Genomic DNA, 21,800 nt, shown 5'->3' with positions numbered 1-21,800 from the left:
TAGAAAACCGGAAACAGGTCATACGTGGCCATACAATGCCAACGATTGATTGATTGAAGGGTTTAACGCGCCGACGCAACGCAGGCAATGAGGCGTGCCGGAGTGGAGGACTACGGATTAATTTTAACCACATGGGGATCTTTAACGTGCGCCTAAATGTCGTACACACGGGCGTTTTGGCTTTTCGTCTCAATCACAAAGGGTGCCGCCACGGCCGGGAATCGAAACCGCGACCTCGTATTCAGCAGCACAACACCTTAGCCACTGAGCCACCGCGGCGGGTTACATTGCCAACGCTTTGGCGTTGTTATGCAATGTTTACGAAGAAAAAGGACGCTTGCAGAGATGCAAGCACATGAAGAGAACCACTCGCCAATTTTTCAGTCCTATTTAAATGCAAGAAAGTTTGTTTTGCGACTGGCGGATTTTTTGGACTGCTCTTTTTATTCGGACTATCTTTCGTTCACCACAAGGTCTGAAAAATCGGTCGGCCACTGTATATTAATCCGTAGCCACATCCACCTAGTGAGCGCTGACCTGCCTATGTCGTGATTATGTAGACGGGGCTACTAGTATTTCGTAAGAGCTTAGTGACTGCCGGGGAATACGGTCCTATGTTGTTACCCTGGAAACCAAAACGTCGTTAAGGGCGCATACACGCAAGATGAGCAAGGCTTTGATCGGCACTGCTTTTGGAAGTACACGTTCAAGGAATATATTTTCGACTGCGGTGGGATTTATATTCTGAAACGGTGCACTTATTGGGAGTAGCTTGTTTTGATTTGCTACTTTCACAAATAGGAAACTTTTGCATGTAGAGTAATTGCCACACTATAATTTTTGGCATGGATACACTGCATATCCCGATACCTGAACCATGTCTAACTTCTCAAGTCCCCATTCGAAAACGCGGCAGCACGTACCTTAACCACAACCATGAAGTGTCTCTAACTTTCAATATTTTTAGATGGGCGGGCTAAAAAATGGAGGACGTGAAAGGGAAGGGACATACATGGATGAAGCGGAATTCGTCCATCTCGTTTTAGCGACAGTTGATAAAGAGGCGTGAGTCATTTTTCCTCTAAAGATGAGGAACTCAAATCACAATCAGGAGCCTTAAAACTGCTGTGATTTCCATGTACTGAGAACACACTTGAGTCTGAGTCCCCACCAAAGTGCAGTAGCCCCGCGTCGATACGCGATTATTAAGGGTGCAATCACTAACAGTGGTCAGTCACCGTGTATGTATTCGGCACTTGGTTTCTTTCTAGATACTGTGGCCCAAATTATTGTTACTGCTGAATTCTACAATGCAGAGCTGATGAGGAAATTCCTGCTACTGGAAAAATGGTGACGGCTTAGCTCAGCTAATTTTTGGATATGCAAAGCAAAAGCTTCGCTTCGATTGAGTCTTGATTTCGCTTGGTAACCTTTGATTTAGATGTATTTCCGACCACGTCTCAAAGCCGTTTGGTTCCGTTCAACACTCACAGGAGGAAGCCGGACGAACGCTGCGTTCATTCATGGCGAACACGGCGTTCCTTTTCGCCGGATGCGAGACGAGTCACGTTGCCCGAAACGACCCAGCGCTGCATGAAATGGCAGGCTGCGGGGGTGGTCGGCTGCCTCGTCGGCAGCGGCGGCGGCGACCGCTGTCGGCGCCCGCAGTCGCCAACAGCTGGCCCGGTGAGTCACACGATGCGCTTAGTGGGGTGTATCGCCGCAGGTGTGTCTCCCGGCAAAAGTGGACCTTGCGCGTCCTCTATGAAATCGCTGGACGAAAGTAGTAAAGCTTTGCTTCAAAAACACAGCGCCAAACGCTGCCGATGTGCGTTGCGTACGTGAAGGTACGGCGGGCTAGGAAGATCATGGCGGACAGCGCTAGAAGTCGACGCGAGGGAAACCGGAGAGGGGTGGAGAGGATGAGCTTGTGGCTACTTGGCTAAAAGCTAAAAATTCCCCGCATTTCCCAGAGGGGAAGAATGTGAAAGTGCGAATGCACGAGTTGAGTTTGCGCTGTTCGGTAATGTTCGCGAAAGAGAGATCACACACACACACACACACAACTGCAAAGAAAGAAAGATGCATTTATTCACAGACACCTATTTGTGTTGTCGTTGTACTTGATTGCTAGAGCGGATCTCAGCTTTGAAATTTCGTGTCAGTACTCCTTTAAGCAGGTGCATTAGCCCTTCTCACGCCCGATTCTTGGCCAATCCCCCACGTGGGTATGTGCCATGTCAGCGGCTAGGCTGCGCGCGCCCATCTCCACGTGCGCGGACATCGCCGGTGGATGCAGGTTCAGGGTCGCTTAAGAAGTGCATTGCACTTAAAAAGGCTTTAATGTTCTCCTGCTGCCGCTGCTTCTGATGATGATGATGATGGTGATGGTGGTGCGGGTGGTGGTGGTGGCGATGATGGTGATGAGGAGGAGGAGGAGAAGGAGGAGGAGCAGGAGGAGGAGGATGCACAGGCACGTCTCCGACGAAGAAACAGCGGCCGCCACGTCCGCTGTTTCTCCAGCCTTGCACATCTAGTGCAAGCTGCCCCAATTTTTTTTGTTCCTCCCGAATGTCCCGGCCGCGGCGGCCGCTTTTCTGGTGAAGGCGAAAAGCAAAAACGGCCGTGTGTACGAGATTTCGGTACACGTTAAAAATTCCGAGGTGGTCAAAATAAGTACGGAGCCCTCCACTAGGTGGCCCTCATCACCTGTATTGCATCGGCGCGTTAAACCCTACAATCAAATGAAATCTTATTTCGGTTAGCCCGTAACGCGCGTGCTTGGCACCTAGACAATTTGGCCTTCCACCTTAAAAATATTGACTTGATCTATCCCAGTCGATGGAACCAAAAAAGGATCGCAGAGAACAGTGCTTGGTACGGTGACAGGGTACTACGGCTCTTAAGAAAAGGTGCACGTGGCAACAAGCGAGAAATACAGGGGTAGCCCATCAACGAGGAATGCTAATTTTGGGAAGAAGTGCCATACGTGTCACCACTCAGGCTGTCCAAGTGATTCGCGCCGGGTCCTATGTCACTGACAAGTAGATTCTCAGAGGGGATTTTCGACATATCTGCGGCTTGGAAATCGATCATGAGAAAGCGCGGGAACGAAATAAATACACGCAAACGCTGTGTAGTAAAGAAGACTTTATTAGCTATTGCAAGGGGAATTGCAAGCAGCAGGAGGAGGCACTACGCCTGGCCCTTCAGGGTAAGTGAGTAGGCCTAGGTTCCCTGAAGAATCCTTAACATGCCAAGCTTAGTGCACTAGGAATATACCACTGTTGTTCGAAAATATTAGGTCCCTCATTCGGGGTTACTACTACGTCTCTTTGAGGTGGTAATGTGAGGAGCACCCTGTTTTTTACTCTCTAAGGGTTTTAAGTTATGTAGTACTGTGAAACGTCATCACGATTTAAACGAACCGAAAATGTGTCTACTGGCGAACTCCGTTTGGCTTGACGTGTTGGAGTATCGCTGTTGTATTGTGCTATTTTGTGAGGCTGTGGACATTTTGAAATCCGCCTGACTGCACTAATCCTGCATAAAGCACTCTAAAAGGTTAATTGTGAATATTTTTTATAATAGTTGAAGTTGTACTGCTGCGTAGGCAATTGAAATTTGTGAGGTAGCCTATTCATTTTATTTCGTTATTGGGCCGTTTTATTATTTCCTTTGGGCGTCGTAATTGGCTCCTTTGTTGGCTTAGGAACACATCTTCCCTGGATGCAGACCTGTCGAAAAATGACACTTCATTACACACACTATCAAATATATATGTATTAAAATACTCTCATTTGTTTAGAACTCCTCATTACCCGCATACAAATGGCTGCAGTTTCAATCAAAGGATTGCTCTAAACTTGTAAACGGAAACTCCTTTTACTTGCACAATATGTAAGCTGGCCGGTCAAATGCAACACGACATATTCTGGACACTTTTTTATTCTTCCTGTAGTTCTTGTGAAACAACACCAAATTAATCATCAATATCAAATAACCAGCTTTTATTCTTACAGAAGGTTCGAAACTTATCTAACTTCTCTTAAACTAGTCCAGTTTAGGAGAAGCAGAGGTAAGTCGTTGATTTATATTTATGTGCGGTTTAGGTGTAGTCTACGGTGCTGATCTCGCGTTGAGGGGAACGTTTCTATGGGAATTGCAACCTTAAGTCCGCTAAGGAACTTCACTTTTTAATGTGTTTTGCGGTTTATAGCTGCGGCTAGTTGACGCGCTGCATGACAACGCTGGTTTTTCAAACAGAGGGGCACCTAACTGCCGTGCATTTAAACTGCAAGAAGTATTTCACCTCTTCGCAGTACCTTGTGCATACAATTTAGAGATATACGGTACCTTGTGCATACAATTTAGAGATATAATTCAAGTTGGAAATAATAAAAAGCAGGTCTTTTTTAAAAGTTGACTAAAAGGTGAACGGCGTTTTGTCTGCTACTGAATATCGAAAGGATTTCAAATTAACCTTTCGTTACCCTTTGAAAAAAGTCGAGGTCATAATCAATGACAATACTCGAAAACTGCCTTTTTCTATAGTACTACAGTTTTAGGGCTGAATGTGCTAGCATTTACTTGGTCGACTACTCTGCAACCGATGAAAAAGCTCGCTCCGCCAGTCACTGAGAAGGAGGTGCTCGCCCACACCACGGAGCACCCAGGACACAATTTACAAGGAGGCTACTAGTTTAGTTACTGCACCTTTACACTTTTGACATATATTCGCTGGAATCTCCTTGATGCGATTGGGCATAATACGTTTTCCGGCTTAAAAGGTTTTTCATTTCAATCCTGGGCGATGGTACTTCGAAATACAGCATTTTTGTGGATTTATTAGCATCATATGTTGGCCGGAAATTGGGTATCACGACCGGGAAATTAAACCTTCACCGACATTGTTCGCAAATTTTACATTTATTCTTCGCATATTAAGCCACGATCTGCACGTTGCAGATCCTCTGAGGCCGCGGTAGCGCCGGTTTTGCGGCGAAAACATCGCCGCCTGGCGTGGCCGCTCTGTCCAATGGTTATGCTACGTCAGGTGATGCATCAAAACATCTATGAAAACGTATCATATTCAAGAAATGTGCGCAATGCTATCGGCAGACAGCCACTTCGTTTCAACTGCTCTCCAGGCTGGGCGCTTCCCACGCTGTTCTTTGTTCTCATTCTGCCTTAATTATTGCTGCGTTTTGTAATGCTTCTCCTGTTTTGGGGCTATTTTGTTCATCTTCTCTGGCTGCATTGTTGCTGTGCGCGATGCTGCTCCCAGGCTTGTCACAATGTAGATTAAACGCAAGGCGTTCAGTGCGAAAGAAAAAGTGGAAATTGTAGGCAAACTCGAATAGAACCCGAAGAGGAAGCGCGTGAACTTGGCACGCTAGCTGGTCATATCAGTGTCAAGGCTCAGCCCAAATGTCATTAACCAAGAGCAGCTTCGAAAGAAGCTGCAAGTTTTCGGCCCCAGTGTAAAACAAAGTCGGTGCAAAGCATCAGCACATCAAAGACCTTCTGCTTACATGGTTCAAGGAACCTATAGCGGCACGAGTGAACATTGAAGGTCAGTCCTACACGAGAAAAATCACCACTTCGCGTTCTTCTTGGATATTGAATACTTCCGAACGTCGCGTGGCTGTCTTTTCCTATTTAATGAATGATACGGCGTGTAGTACAAAACAGGGCCCCGGAAAGCGAATACCGCAGCTTCTTTATTACGTTTCAGAAGGATTCACTACTCGACGTCGAAAAGCAGGAAGTGCAGCTCAAATAGACCAGATGTTGTTGCATAAAAGTGAGTTGCTCACGGAGTATGCATGTTTTCCTCGTTTTTAACTTTTTTGGATACTACGATTTTCGCATAATACGTTTTATTTTCCAGTTCCTGTGAAAAGCGTTTAAACAAAATTTCACCATAAACGCATTTGGCTGTTATTGTTTCTGTTTTCGTATGTGCATGTATTAAAAACAAAAGTGGCGCAATGGGGCGTTATTATTGGTGTTTTTTGATCTGCATATATTGGAGAACCAAAGGGCCGCAATGGGCCGGGCCGCAATGGGCCACAACGCAAATTAGTTGCACACGCTGTACATACAGCAAAGGCCACCCACTATGACACATGTGGCTAGAATGGTTCGCCACCTCCCTCTTCTCCGTGACCATATTACCTAATACAACAATCAAATTTTATTTCAAGAAACTTCGTGTTCAACCCGCACCATACTGTACATCATAGCCACCACACTCCCAACCGCAATGCGCGACTCGTAGTCGTCACAGAGCAAGAGTGATAGTTGGGACCAGTCTCGGCTAATTCATTCACAGTAATGTTTGGTACGTCTCTTCTCCTGCACCAGTGCGCAGTTCGAAACAGCAGCCAAGGCGTTCTAAGCAATTCGCCAAGCACAACCGTTATCAACTCTGTGCCACAACCCATCCTGCCTCAGGCAGCGTATGACGGGTACACGGAATATAAGGTCTACACTATGAAACCTGTGGTTACAAGGCAACTGTGGCAGTGCTCAATCTACCGTGATGGCAATGCACAACACTGCTTACCGGCTGCATAAAGGATGCCCGCGAAACGAGGTACGATAGGACCTGGCGGACTGCGTGGAATTCAGCTGATACTTAACTGGACCTTGCAAGGAACATATGAAGGGGGGGAGACAACTGCTAGGAAAGGTGCGCCTTCCGGGGACTTTGTTTTCTTGGGAACGGCGGCTGGGTTTCAGGACCCCGGTACCATTAGCCAGACAAAAAAAGGAAATTCTGTAGACCCACCCATTTCCACTTCGGGCCTATAGTAAGAAGAAGGCCGGCTTCCTCACACCCGTCTAAGCATACGCAATCATGTTGTTTAGCGGAGGGCCACGCATTGGTTCCCAGTAATATTTTTTGTGCGCGTGTCCCTTTGGGCAGCCCTTAGTAACGACCCAGATATGCACCACGACTTTCAATCACCCTAAAAAATGACCCAGGTGTTTTTTTAAAAGGGCGTAACGTTATGTACGCATATATTATCCTTATCCATCATCGCTTCACTCTTCATTTAATCATTTGTTACATGCAAGACCTCGTATGTACAGGCGCACACGAACGTTCTTGACAAATAGGATCCTAGAGCTGCTGCTACATCTTTATTAGCTTGCGTATGCCACTTCACATGGTTCTAAGCTGTAAAAGACATATATTAGGAGGGTTGTGTACACACAATTTATGCTTGGCACCAAGTCAAGAAGGTGGTGTAAATTTCTTCAGCCATTGGTAATTTCGCTGCGACCCGCCGCGGTGGCTCAGTGGCTAGGGCGTTGCGCTGCTGAGCACGAGGTCGCGGGTTCGATTCCCGGCCGCGGCGGCCGCTTTTCTGATGGAGGCGAAAAGCAAAAACGCCCGTGTGTACGAGATTTCGGCGCACGTTAAAGATCCCCAGGTGGTCAAAATTAAACCGGAGCCCTCCACTACGGCGCGCCTCATCGCCTGCGTTGCGTCGGCGCGTTAAACCCTACAATCAATCAATCAATTTCGCTGCGACTAATAACAGACGGCCATAAAACGCTCCGTTTCCGTGGAAGGGCAAAGCCAACAAACTAATGTCACATGAAACAGGGGAGATAAAATAAATAAATAACGAACCGATCATGCCTTTATAGATAAATATTTATGCTTGCCGACGGGAGACCAATAGTCAAATATTCCACACTGCTCAAGGCAAGGCGATGCTCGAACAGCAGGGAAGACCATCTGCAAGGCGCACGCTTTCAATGCCTCTTTCTCTGCTTCATTTCTCACGTCCCTGCTTCCTCTCTAGGGAACTTACTTTTCCCAGTTCAAACAATCGGCAAGTTACGAAAAGGTCAGTTGCTTTTATCTCCCCACCAATGTTTTTAAGAAAGAAAAGAGCACTGCACATACCTTGTCTGCATCACACGTCGTATACTCAAGTGCCGCTCTAAAGACTTGGTATTGTCTCCAAGCCCAGCTGACGCGGCCCCCCCAGGTCTCTTTGGTATACCTCATAAATAGGCAGCGGACCTTGCAAAGAGATTTCAGAGCCGGTGTATTCTGAAACATTAGAAAACTTCTATAGCCCAGATTTTCAGAGTGAGTACGTGGCATGCAGGCAAATGTAGGCACTGAAAGTCAGATACGAAGTATAGACTGCAACTTACAAGGTCAGCGGTAACATTTTTCTCGAAGGGGTATAACTTTTGGCAGTATGCTTGCTGATTTATTATCATCCCAGGATAGTCTTGAGTAACATTGTACACCTGCTTCGCTTTCACCATCCAGCACGACATCTTTCGAAGTCTGTTAAAACGATAAAATTCTGAGAATATGCTAACCACACAATGCAAGAGTCAGTGCTAGGTTTAATGAACGGTTATTGCAATGCCTAAACCACGGGGTCTTTTGCAACATGCCAGATGCGAGATCATTGGGTGGTGATAGCATCCCGGCAGACCGAAGAATTCCTGCTCTCTATTTTCTAGTGACGTCATCAAGGGCTTCTAATGAAACCTAATGCCTATGTTAGCCTCTAATAACACTTAACGGAAAATATTTTGTAAAAGTACCTCCCGGAGCAGGAACCACAAATGTGATATTTTGTTTACATCCCCTGCGTATAACCATTTATTACAATGTATGAAATCAATACTACAACAAAGGCAAGAACACACATCGCTTCAATGATGAAGGTAATTCGTGGGTGGTTGATACAACACTGACCTTGTCATTGATAAAGTGCCTGATGTGAACGGGTGAAAGTTATAATCAGTAGCGGTGTTTCGCATAATTTTGGCAATTCTGGCTATTGGCGTAAATGTAGGCTTACTCATTCATACAAGCCTAGTGATTAACTGTCGATGGAAAACAAATTCAGCCATTTAGTTACATATACAAATAATTGTTACCTACTCCCAGTGTGTCTAGATGCCTCATTTTTTCAATGGTTGCATAAAAGATACAAAAACATTTTGATGCCTATAGGTTCCCGCAGGCTTAGCTTCAAATATTTGCAATTTATATTGTGTGCGTTTTAATTTACATAATATGTGTTTATGCTAGTAAAACTGAAAATTTAGGTGGTCTTAAATAAAGTGGTAATTTGGTGACGCCGAAATTCATAGCATTTTTGGATAGCAGCAGGTGTCTAACAGCCAAAAAATCCCTACGCCGCCAATCAAATAGTTCTTCTCCTATTAGATAGAAAATTCCAGGTAATGTTAAGCACGATATGTGAATGAGGAATCAACCTAAGTTGGACAACCTGAACTACCTTCGAACACGCCAGGTACAAGAATACGAACCCGTTGGCCGTAAGAAAAAACACAGATAAGAACAACAAAGTACATTGAAGCAGTGCAGACTTCTGCGTGTTTATTAATAGGCAAAGTTTTTGCATTCATGTAAATACACCAGGATTCATGAAAGACCTATTTAAATTATTCCATTCACCGTTGTCACATTGCACTCCTCATCGTCCGTTTTAATACGCCATTTCTTATCTCCGAGTGAGCCAGATTCTACACTGGCACAATAGTTCGAGAACAGAAAAACCTTGTCTGTCTTTTGTCTTTTTGTTTTAGATAGGCTAATTTGGGCAGACGTTTTTGCCAAACGGCGGACAATACAATCGAAGCGGAGGAGAATGCCTAAACTGAGAGTGAGCGTGTCCGTGGAGCGTCTGCCGTGCTGCGGTACGTAAACACCGCACTACCTTGTTTTTGTGTACGTTCCCGTGCCATCGTCCTTGCTATGCCCTAACGCACTTGTCCAAACTTTAACCCCACAATGGTGCAAAAAACAGCGCGCAAAATAAAACTGGAATTACACAATAATGTTTGTAGTACTGCGGCCAAGAAGCTTGTTTGGTACTACGTTATTGGTTTCCCCACGTTTTGTCACAGGAAAATATAAGATGGCATTGCACTTGCGCAGATCCGCATCCAGCCAGTCAGAGCGAACGTCTCACAATACTAAGTGTATTGCCCTTTTTTTAATGTGCAAATGGCATAACAATAACCAAAAGCACTCTTCCAAGCGCAAAACCCGTTGCAGCGCTTCATTTCTTCGGGCGCAACGACCAAATTCACGAGTAATTGCAGCGGCTTTCACTCACACAGCAAATTATAGAGGAATTTCTTTTATAATTGGAAAGCCCAAGTTCCAAGCGGCCGGATTCACAAAACTCTAAGTACGAAGAAGGCGCCTAGGAATCAGTTTGTTCCCTTTCAGCACTTAAAAGCCAAGGACCGCCTTAACCGCCTTATAGCCTAATGCGAGCTTCCTTTTCCCATCAAAAGAATGCAGGCACTAAGATAGGAAAGGGTTCATTTAAGCAACATCTCGAATGCTACAGACTCTACAGCATTTTTTATAACACTCCTCTTAAAAATCCTACTTCCTACTCAGTTGTTACCGCACTTTCCCGCGTCCACACCATACATTTATATACTGGTCTAGTTATTCGTCAGTTTTTTTTTTTTTTCATTTTGTGACCCCACAGTGTCAAGTTCTAATAAAGTTAAATTTTGCCATTTTATTTTTCTGCTGAAACGTGCTGTATTTTCTATTATTGTGCGATTAGTTTGTAGTACCGTAAACTGCCTGCAAATATGTTCACGCTTTATGAAGATAATCAGTATCTATTGCACCATGCAACTTATGATACCTAATGCAAAAGTGCACAAACATCGCGCCACCTACAGTAATTTAGCAGTAAATTACTTCAGAAAAACCCACAATGTAAGTGTACCAACATGTCTACCACTGCGAGTGCGCCAGTTTGCTACTTCAGCGTGATAAGGTTTTTCACAGGAAGCTGTTTTTGTTATACACTACGCCATCAACCGAAATGTTTACCTTCTATGCTTTTGAGCTAATGTATGCTGGAAAAGAAGGAGAGTTTTCGGCTTGGTGAGTTGGTACATGTCAAGGTGGAAAAGCGCTAAGACGGGAGACAGTAAGAAACGGGAGACACAAGTTCTGTTGAAACACTTGACGATAAAAGTGACGGACAGAGCGACCGTGTCTGTTGAGTCTTACTGTGTGCCATTTTAGCCCTTTTGTACTTTGGCACAGGGACCCTCAATACCCTAAAAATGGCAAAAGTACTTTAGCATAGCCATGCAGAATACATTTCTGGACGTTTCCGGCAAATGGTGCAACATGTTTGCTAAAAACAGTAATTCACCTTACAGTGTAGCGTATTTGAGCGAGGCTGCAGCCGGAAAAGTAATGATGTAAGTAGTTCTTGTCGATGTAGCTCATCAGATGCCCCAGCTCCCAAGAACAAGAAAGTGAGTTTGGTCGGTTTGGATCGGTGGTTTCATCACCAGCTCCGTCGTGCGATGCACCTAACCTAAAAAAGAAGTGTTCATCGCCGTGACATTAACATGTTGAACTCAGTCAACTACCGCAGGAACACTGATGCAATGACAGAGAGAAAAAAATTTACGATAAACAATCGCTATTCTGAGACAAAACGGTTCAAATATTTCACGTGATCTTTAACTTTCAAATTTTAGTGGCTTTGTTTTAATTAAAGCTTTTATACCACTTCGATCTGGAAATAAAAGCTGATGTGTAATTCTTGCTTCAAAAAAGTGTAACTACATAAAACGCGAAGACAAGTACATGTAGTTTGTATGCCTTAAAACACAGACGCACTGTTGTTGCGACGGACGAATCAAACAACACTGTTTCTAGTGTCGATTACAATCACCTTCCTCAGCACAGACAATGGTGCTGACCTTCCACTCTCTCTTATTGGAGGCGTAATCGCACTTCCATTCAGCTGGCGTGGATGCTGACCTATAAAAATGCAATCCTTCTCAATTAATGGAAAATGATGGAACACTGTACACTTCTAGAGAGGACTAGCTTTGGAATGACGAGTATGATGTACGGGTCTTGACTAATAACTATGGGTATTGATTACTATACGTATAAGTTGAAAATAAGCGGTCGACTGTTGATAAAACAGGCGGTTAGTGGAAACGCACAGGAGCATTCCTGCTGATCAAAACGAGGTAACGGGGAGTCAAATAAACCTAGTATGAGCAATGCCAACTCGATGTGTGGCATGCGCTTCGACTCACAAGGTCTGGCTAGACAGGGATAGGTTTAACCATTCTCTTAAAATCACGGTTTTATGCTGCGGTAATAGACATATGGGCTTCGACAATTTCTGATGCAATGGCCCCGCCTGGCTGCCAAGATATTATAGTCCTCGCTTGTTCAAACACAAATTACCCTCAACCAGTCAGGACAAAATATTGTTGCATCTGCTGAAATGCTCAACGCATAATCAAACTTGTGTCGAAAATCAAGAGCACACCTCAGCACTCCTGATGATGGAATAAGCGCGTATGTATCAGTATCAATATTCCAAACCAAGACGGGCATAATTTAACAAAAAACACCAAAAAGAGCAAAAATGGCTTTTTTGAGAGATCAAGAATGAAGTTAGAATTTGTTGATACAGCACCTAAGTGGGAAACCGCGTAACAGTTCTTCCAGAAATTCGAGACGTGGTGCGACGCATTCACTGTCTCAATACCACCGGCAAAAACGTGAACAATCGTACCCGCATTTCTTGACGTGGGCCAGCGTGATTGGGAAGGGTGACAGCTAAGAAGAAGCACGGCGTGAATACGTGCTATGAAGACGGTAAGCACCCTTTTTCAGGTTTTGAAATGTTAGATGTGGTGAAACCTAAAAGTTTTGTTTTGTCTTAGATTCTATCGTACGAGGAATCACCACCCCGGTGCATACTGCACGAACTGCAGGACGACGAAGTCTTTAATTCGTTGATTTGTCTGCCGCACTGACGCAAAGGTTGGACAAAGCGATGTTCACTTCACCACACTTGACTAACGCAACAAACGTGACGCTCACACCGTCAACGATAATAAACTCCGTATGTTTCTGTTCGCTTGCAGGAACTGAACCGAATGCGAGATTCGTGCACTCTAAAACGATGCCGCAATGGCAAAGGCCTGGATGCGCTGTACCAAGCGCCATCTGGGGGGGTTGTGAGAATTCCACCGGCGCTACCAAGGAAACCCGCACCAGCAACGCCTGGAAAGTCGGGAAGAGTCGCAAGTAAGACTTTCCTTTCAAAGCAGCAAATTGGTAATCTTAAGGCTGCAAAACTACCGAGCAACCATTCGCCCGACGTGGAGTCATTTCTATTGCTTTCGTGTATTACCAAGAATGCATAAAAATGACATGTATCAACCGCCGTACGAATTCCTCCTACTGATGCTCCCGAAACATCCTGCCAAGAAGGTCATTTTCGTACTGCTAATCACTGTTAACACATACCTGCCCCGATCACCCAATTCCGAGCTCCTTTCGAGCATGCATATCCGCGATGCATCGCGGATATGCATGCCCGTTGGCCTTTTGCGCATTATTACAGTACGGCCACCTGTTAAAGAGAGTGAGCAAGCGCGTGGGCGTCGTGCTTCGCGAAGTGGTGACGTCGACAGGTGGCGAGAATCGCTGACAGCTCACACATGTGGCCGGGCGCCACGAGGCGCCAGCAGCCGCGCGGCGTAACAGCCGTGCCGCTCAGCTGGCGAGAGCTGGGAAATATTTCACATTTAAGGGATCAAATAAACAAGCAGTTTCTTTTCTCGCTAGACAACTGCTATGGTTTCATGCACGAAAAGCATCGTGCTTTTTCACAGCATTTTTATATAAACTTACATACTTCTCAATAGGTTCGCCTTTCTTGGTGGCAACGAGGGGCCAAAGTATTTTACTTTACGCGCGCTCTTTCAGACCAGCCTGTGCCCAACCACGACGTAGAAAGTTGTCTGCATAGAATTGTTAGGGCTACCGAAGAAGAGGTTCTATTCATTTTAGCTAAAAAAATGGAACGGGATGGTGAAAAGATAATTCCGAAGGGCGCTTTCTCACCGTGTGAGTCCATTTTTGGGCTTCACTATGCGAATTATGAAATGCCAACTAGGGCTACTGATACCGTTGTGAAAATATATTCTTGTACTTCTTTGCGGACAATGAAAATGCGAGTGCAATAACAAATAACCACGATGACTCATTTTGAAGCACGCAGCATACGAAGTAAGACGTGTGAGCATGATATGCATCTTTGACCGTGCGAAACCTGCTTCAACCCTGAGGATTCTACTCAAACGCTGCCCAGCTGTTAGCCTTCCTGACTGCTTACGCCTTAACTTCAGTCGAAATTGACGCCTGTTGTTCTACTATACGAGCCGAAACAAACCCGTCGTCATGTTTATTTCTGGCCGTATTCAATGTCGGCTTTATACCATTGTCCAATGGTGAAGACAAGATATACAAACGCGTGGCCAAGGAATTCTAGCGCTATGCCCGAATGCAATTTCAATCGGTATTCTGAGTCGTTTCTCACCCAGTCTGATGTACAAAAATTTCAAAGCTTAGAATATGGTGGTCCCCCCGTTATAGATAAAAGGTGGCTATGTAATTTGGCAGTATATTTAAAAAATCGAAACGCCACAAAGATATCGATTATTTCACAAATAAAACCGATACTGTTTAGCCGCGAAACGGTCTATGGGCAAGTTTGCGGGATTTTATGGCGTCCGCGCGAAAAAACGCACTCCAAAAAACAAGCTCACAAAGAGATACCTTACACCGATGTGCTACTAGATTCTTCATATTTTGATATACGATGCTTATACTCCCATCAAAAAATGTCGGCCCAACTGAGCCATTGCGTTTAGAGTGAAGCCGACTTTATGGCTACTGCTGTAAGCTGGGTCGGCTTACAACTACTATTACATGGATGACGTCATAGGTCCTGCAAATTTTGATATGATTGCCGATATTGTCCATGAAAAAATGCCTTACCAGTGATTCAGTTCTGTCTAAGTGAAGCCGACTTTTAAAAGATTGGTGTAAGCTTAGCTTTCGTAAACTGTCTTTCTCACATTGGGCCGCACAGTGGTGCCTATTGACTTTGAAAATGCGACGCAAACAGCGCCCGCTAAAATCGACACGAGTCTGATTCTCTACGGCGTGCTAACAGCTATCCCCGGCGTCCCCCGAGCGTGCCCGCGTGCACACTAGCGACGAGCGACAACTGACGACGCATACCGTGCGCGAGAGAATGCCGGGAATAACCTTTCGGCGTAAAAGTAGCCCCTTGGAAGAGTTCAAGGGCGCGTGCGCCAGGTTCCGAAGAAACTTTCTCAGTCATCATTTTGGCTCGAGCTGCAACGTGTGTGACACACTGCTTTGATAACGGTCATAGCCGATAGGAAAGTCCGGAACATACTGGCCGGGAAAGTGCCGCCTTAACATTTTCAGAACCGACTCAGCGTTGCTGGACGGCCATCTTCAAATTCTGAAACGGCGGAATTTTTTTTAAAGGCTACAGTATTTCCTGGGCTACTTAAACACGAAACATTTATTCGGTCTCTCTGTCAGTCCCTCGATTCAGCCGCCCGGGAAAAACTCAAAAGAATTCCTCAACGAGACGTTTATGTAGGCAAAACATATCGGAACTACTAAATCTTAAGGCAATGCTCTTGGCAACATGTTTGAACATAAAGAAATATTAGGCATATTTGAGGCAAGACATAACTACGCAAGTAATATTTGCATTGCTCTTTTAATAAAAATACACGGCTTACCTATTTTCGCAATTGCAAATAAAAAATGCGCCTTAAAAACGTTTTGCCACAAATTACATAAAAGCGCTCGCGGTGAGCCCTCAAGGCAGTGTTTCATGCTCAACAGAAACAAAGGTTCCAGTACATGGTGCGACCAGCAAAACACGGTAAAATTGAATTCACTTGAGCGAACCTCTGCTTTGTTTACCGCGACAGGAGAGGTATGGGAGAACGCGTGAGACGTGGTTGGGAAAGAGAAAAGATGCATTTGCGTGGCAGCATTGGCAGAAGACCATTGTCTTTCAGCGACATTTGCAGCGAAGTCAGCCGATGCGCCTCTGATTTTTTCGTTCATTTCAGTGTTAAAGAGCGACGTTTCTTAGCTCTGGCAACCTGACGGAACGCTGTAGCAGAGGATACGCTGTTTTAGCCATGGCGTATGTGCCGGCTGCCTCCGGTTCTCTGGTCGTCTCGCCATAAGCGCTTGGCGGAGCGTGCGAAAACGTCCTCGCTTGTTCCCTTACACAGTTGGCCACACTGTGTTTTCTCCCCATTGGATACGTTCACGCTTCGGTCGTTCCTTTGGTGGCCTGGTGTCGTAAATTCCGCGAAAGTTTTGACACTCGAATTTCCAGAGCCACCGTTAAAGGGACCGACAACCTGTTTTTGTCGAGCATATTTTCTTTAACCCAAATAAAGATATCACCGAAACACTTTAGTCCAAAACGGTTTTGGTGATAGCGCCCGAGATACTTTAGAAATCGGAATTTTTAGATCTAGCAGACATACCTGTTCCCCCAAAAGGAATTCTGGTAATCATGCGGCAATGCGGCAGAGTACCTTTAATAAACGTGAGATGAAAAGAGGTGATTAAAAATTTCTCCCGGGAAGCGACAACGGTTTTTGAAATACGCGTTGAAATCGCCGCATTTGATAGTACACGTAAGCTAGTGTCACGTTTCGATACTAAACGCCGCCATTTTTCAGACTTCAGATATTTAGTGCCAAATTAAACTTATTTTCGCTGGTTTTTTAGGATAATTTGCTGTTACAAAATCAGTATGCAAACCCCTGGCTTCCATACGAGCTAGACGGCGTGCACTCCACAAAAATAGGTTGTCTGTCCCTTTAGGTTGTCGTGTGAAGATATGCGCTGCAGCTAGAACAAAGGCCAACCTGACAACGCAGTAAGAGTTTGTCGCCGTTGAGAGGAAACTCTCACCCCCCCTCCTAAATACGAATGCGCTGGTCTGTACTTCCCGCATAACAGATGTTTGCCTTATTTCGTATGGACATCCGCTCTAGCAGACTCAGCTCATAATACTGAATATGCTCTGTGTTAAGAGCCCAAGACCTTAACCTCCGGTCTTCATTCCGCAATCTCTATTGGTTGGTACCTCGGTCGGCACCCGCACCACTGGCAGCCTCCAACGCACCTATGTTCGACCGAGGATTAGAAACGTCTTCGGCAGTGCATAGTAGTCGAAGCCACAAAAAAATCTAATCACCTGTGGTAGAAACAAACTTGGCCCTCCGTGCCAAATACTAAGCCATCAGCGTTAACCACAAACACCTATTGCTTGAATAAAAGTAAGGATAATCAACAATTCAACACGTTTTTGTCAGTGAGCATATAAACAAATAATCTTTGAAATGACACAGAAGTCTACATAAGCCTTAACGGCACGAAACGTAGAAAACACGCAAGCAACATTCTTAACAGCTGCATTCACGGTAGTTAAGAAGCCTGGCTAGGCCCTGGGGAGGATATGACCAAGTATATACGGCCTCTGAATTCTCCATACCAGTGTTTTTCAGTATGGACGTTTTGTGATCAGATGCGATATCTGCTATATTATGTTCTTCTTGCATATGAGGCTTATTTAGGAACTTATAGGCAGATTGAAATCCTAAGATTTGCCGACTTTACTATCCGCAAATATTTCAGGAGTCAGATTTTTAAAAGATTGAGCAAAAAAAAAGTTTTACAAATATATAAGGCACTATTTACTTGAACATAAAAAAACAGTTTTTTTACATACACTCAGGAGACCTTCACTTACAAGTGACCGATTTCATGGGTGAGAGTGTGGATTCCATTGTACACCCCAGGCGTGTCTTCTGCGTAACCAGCAAACAAGTTGGTACAGAAACCAGCCAAATATGCCACACCTTTGTTTGGAAAGAAAATAACAAATGTCGAGTGTGAATTTGTTTTCCGGAAAAAGTATTGCCTATCACATAAACAATGACAAAATCCACTATTGAAAATCAATTACACCGTACCGCATTGAAACACATAACAAGAAGCGTTGACAGCAGTCAGACGAAAAACAAAAAAGAATTCGCGGTTCCAAACTAAAAAAAGTTAGATCAGCAGTGCGCTAACCCATGTCAGGTATGGGAATCTGGCGAGCACAGCGAAAACATTTGCAAGAAGTTTTGTAGAACGCGCCTTCTTGGGAAAGCCTGCCTCGTTCTGACACTTATATACACGCTTTTTCAATACTACAGACCTACAATCTCACATAGCAAACTCATCATTCACTGCAAGGGAAGTTAAACTGGAGGTTTGATGCGTTATGGCACGGAGTTGCACCTAACAAAATATATTTGCTGCAACCGAATATTCTGCTCCCCCGGCTACACGTCGTTTCCACATCTTTTGGTTTAGACTTTAACTAATGTTTCGTGCAAAAGCCTCAATCTGCTGTCTGTCCGTGGAAGAATATTGTTGCAACTTTTTTTCCGAAAGCTTCAAAAATATCGGCTGCTATTTCCTCCGTCATCTTCGACATGGTAAAAAGCACGCTAGACGGGGACAGAAGAAGAGAGCTTGACACGTGACGAACGTTAGTCTCGTGTCACTCTCTCTTCTTCTGTCCCGTCTAGTGCGCTTTTTACCATGTTGAAGTTGTATCACCAACTAGCCCAAATTTCTGCGTTAAATTCCTGTGTCAACTTAACAAAAACTGTCGACGGTCGCACCCACAAAATAATGTGGCCACAACCAACTAAAACTTTGGGAGCGAGCTTTAGTTTAGTTTCTAGCATACAACCCCCATATTCAAGAACTACATCATACTACTGTCTGCGCATTCGGCTTGTCCCGAACAATTCGTAGTACGGTAAATACAGACTCTATACGGAAAAGCAATGCCAACAAATGTAAAAGGTTGGTCTTCGAGGCAAATTGACTTTCGCTAAACGAGATGTTCTTGTGAACAAGAAAAAACGAGCCCGAGCAAGCCCTAACTTTCTGGTCGAAGAACTTCTTGCGGCCTTGGACAAACTTATGTGACTCCCACAACTAAACATGTCGCTTACTTCAACCGCTTGATATGGAAGTGCCCTATCTGGCAGGATCTGCGAACCGAAACCTATCTCTATTGCCACGTCAAGTCAAGTCAAAAACGCTGCGGGAGTCGACCCGTCACGAAGGGTCTACAGAGAACGGTCCTCGACTGTATATTCACGAAACCGGCTTACAGGACTACACTTAATCCACACACTAACCCCCCCCCCCCTCCTGCTACTTTCCTCCTCTATCTACACCACCGGCGATGAACATGATCAAGACGCGAATTGTAATTAAGTTTATTCAATGCATATTTCAGAAAGGAAAACTACTTGTTTCACCATTACACCATAAATGGACCTAATTCGCTCAAAAACGCAACGGTAGACAAAATTGCTCACCTGCCAAATTTCTCTCCACTTTTCCGTCTTTTATGGTGTATGTGTCTCGACTGCAAGCCGAATACGTTTCCAATTATGGTTCACTTTTACAATCATCATGATGGATTTAACATAGAAGTAACTATTTACCCTGTCACCAAAAACACGATGTCGGGTTCCCCATAGGTCCTCTTCCTTTTTTCGGCGTACGCTCTTAAGTCCATCAACATTACTTGTCCGCTTAGTATTCCACCCTTGTTAGTTAGGTACGGTTCATTCTAAAAATGCAAATTAGGAATAGTTAGTAGTTCTTTGCAGAAAAAAATATTGTGATTAATAATCATATCATACCTGGCTTTTTTCCATTCCCGTGATTATCAGTTGTACTGCTGGATCTCTCGCTTCTGCAAACCTAATATTTGCCTGAAAATTATAAAATACGGACTATTTAAACACGCGTTCGAATGGCGTAAGGGGAACTTGAAGCAAAATGATGAAAATGGTACTACAGTAGATTCTCGATAAGCGGAACTTCAAGGCACCGAAAAAATTATTTCAGTTTAAGAGAGTGCCGTTTCCTGAGATAGATCGGTGAAAGTGCAACTTTTCGTGCGTACACACTCTTAATACTATATTGTGAGCGCGAAGCTCCGAAGCGTAGAAAATCATTTATTTCACTGCTCCATTATCCCCATCACCAAACACATCGAGGAACGCTTCGTCTTCTACGAGACTGATCATCATCTTCGTTAGTTGCTGGTCCGGTGTTCCGAGACGGCTTAGTCGTACAATAAACGCCTTACCTCATCGAGTAACCAAGGCCCTTACAAGTGGTGGAGGTTGCGCTCGATCCCGTCCTCAACGCCTTCCAAGCAGACCCCTGGAGCTCCGTTCAGGTAGGCGATTGCCTGTAGCAGCGATGCAGCGTGAGGCCGGAAGCAGTCCCGCTGGCACCTCCCCTGCTGGGCCTCTGGCATTTGCTATCACCAGCTGCCAGCGCGATCCTCCTCATTTCGCCGGGCTCTACCATGAAGACGTTGAAGACTGGCTGGATCAGTTTACTCGAGTCAGTGCGTTTAACCGTTGGGATGACGTGGCGAAGCTACAGAACGTTGGGTTTTCCTTGGACAAGGTGGCACAAACATGGTTTCTTAACGACAACCACCGGCTCGCCGACTGGGCCACCTTTTGTCAGAAGCTGCGCCAGATATTCGGTAGGCCAACCGCTCGGTCAGACATGGCGAAAAGGAAGCTGGCCAGTCGCCTTCAAGGCCCTCAGGAGACGTATGCGTCTTACATAGAGGACGTTCTTGCTCTATGTCGCCGTGTTGATGCAAGCATGCCGGAGGCCGACAAGGTTCGCCATGTCCTGAAGGGCATAGCACCTTTTGCCTTCAGCGCCCTTGTAATTCAAAATCGTTCGACCATCAGCGATATCCGGACAACCTGAAAGCGCCTGGACGAACTGCAAGCCGTCCGACTGCAAGCAAATGGTCTTGCTATGCAACCACAGGGGGACGTGGACCTACGCGCCCTCATACGTCAAATCATCCGCGAAGAGCTCCAGTTCAATGACCCGCCGTCGCTTCCACGCGATTCCTTTCGCTCGGAAGCGTTCCAGTTGCGCGACCTCGTGAAGGAGGAGCTGGCATCCATGACGGGTGTGATGCCGACGCCACCCCCCATTACTACAACTCCGACCCCGTCCTACTCGGCGATGGTATCGCGACCGCCCCGGCCTCAAGATGCCCCGTTCGCACCCGCACATGTAACAGCGATCTCCGCAGCGACCATTCCACGGGGGTACTACACCAACGTGCGAACCCCTCGCCAGGCTTTCTCGAGCGACCGACCCGTCTGCCGTTACTGCGGGATCCGGGGTCACATATCCCGCTTCTGACGATGCCGTATGCAAGATGAACGAAGAGGGTACGCACCGTTTGAACGAGATTTCGTTTATCCTTACGGTTCACAACGTCGTGTGTATGATTCAACCCCGTGACGCTCATCACCACCCTCTCCCTCGTTTGAACCGCCTCAGACCAATCGTTCCTCCCGCCGCCGATCACCCTCACCGTATCGACGGTCCGTGTCTCCTCTTCACCCGGCTTCCCACGTTCCCGACAACCGCTCGGAAAACTAGCGCCTGCAGTTTTCGGAGGTGAAACTGCGTCGCTCGGAAAATGCTCAAGTCCTCCTCAACGACCATCAAACTTTTTATCTGTGCTAGTGGAAGGGATTTTTGTTAATGCTCTTGTGGATACTTGTGCAAGCGTTTCGGTTATTCATGCAGATTTGTGTTCGCGCCTCCGTAAGGTTAAAACTCCGTACACTGGTCCTTCCCTGTGCAATGCTAACGGAGTCGTACTGCAACCCTCAGCGCAGTGTACAGTTCGAGTATTCATAGATGGAAGCCGTCATCACGTTCCCTGTGCAGTTCTTTCTCCGTGTGCACACCAATTGATTCTGGGGTGGGA

At 45.5% G+C, this 21,800-nt stretch overlaps 1 protein-coding gene across 2 annotated transcripts in view; it reads right to left on the bottom strand.

Annotated features, from left to right (window-relative positions):
- Positions 1-3,132: 3,132 nt before the first annotated feature.
- The window catches only part of LOC144142267 (venom metalloproteinase BumaMPs1-like), a 42,449-nt gene continuing 23,781 nt past the window's right edge, over positions 3,133-21,800 (bottom strand). For both annotated transcript variants that reach the window (XM_077673634.1, XM_077673635.1), the window contains exons 6-13: positions 19,675-19,746; positions 19,474-19,601; positions 19,345-19,394; positions 17,709-17,817; positions 11,211-11,378; positions 8,185-8,323; positions 7,928-8,077; positions 3,133-3,737 (exon numbers count right to left, since the gene is read on the bottom strand). In XM_077673634.1, coding sequence (XP_077529760.1) covers positions 3,654-3,737; positions 7,928-8,077; positions 8,185-8,323; positions 11,211-11,378; positions 17,709-17,817; positions 19,345-19,394; positions 19,474-19,601; positions 19,675-19,746 — 900 coding nt within the window. In that variant the 3' untranslated portion in view covers positions 3,133-3,653. The remainder of the gene's footprint in view (positions 3,738-7,927; positions 8,078-8,184; positions 8,324-11,210; positions 11,379-17,708; positions 17,818-19,344; positions 19,395-19,473; positions 19,602-19,674; positions 19,747-21,800) is intronic.

The sequence above is a fragment of the Haemaphysalis longicornis genome, unplaced genomic scaffold (assembly GCF_048455015.1).
Source record: "Haemaphysalis longicornis isolate Haplotype H1 unplaced genomic scaffold, Haemaphysalis longicornis Haplotype H1 scaffold_6, whole genome shotgun sequence".
NCBI classification, from domain to species: domain Eukaryota; kingdom Metazoa; phylum Arthropoda; class Arachnida; order Ixodida; family Ixodidae; genus Haemaphysalis; species Haemaphysalis longicornis.
This window is presented reverse-complemented; position numbering and strand designations above follow the sequence as displayed.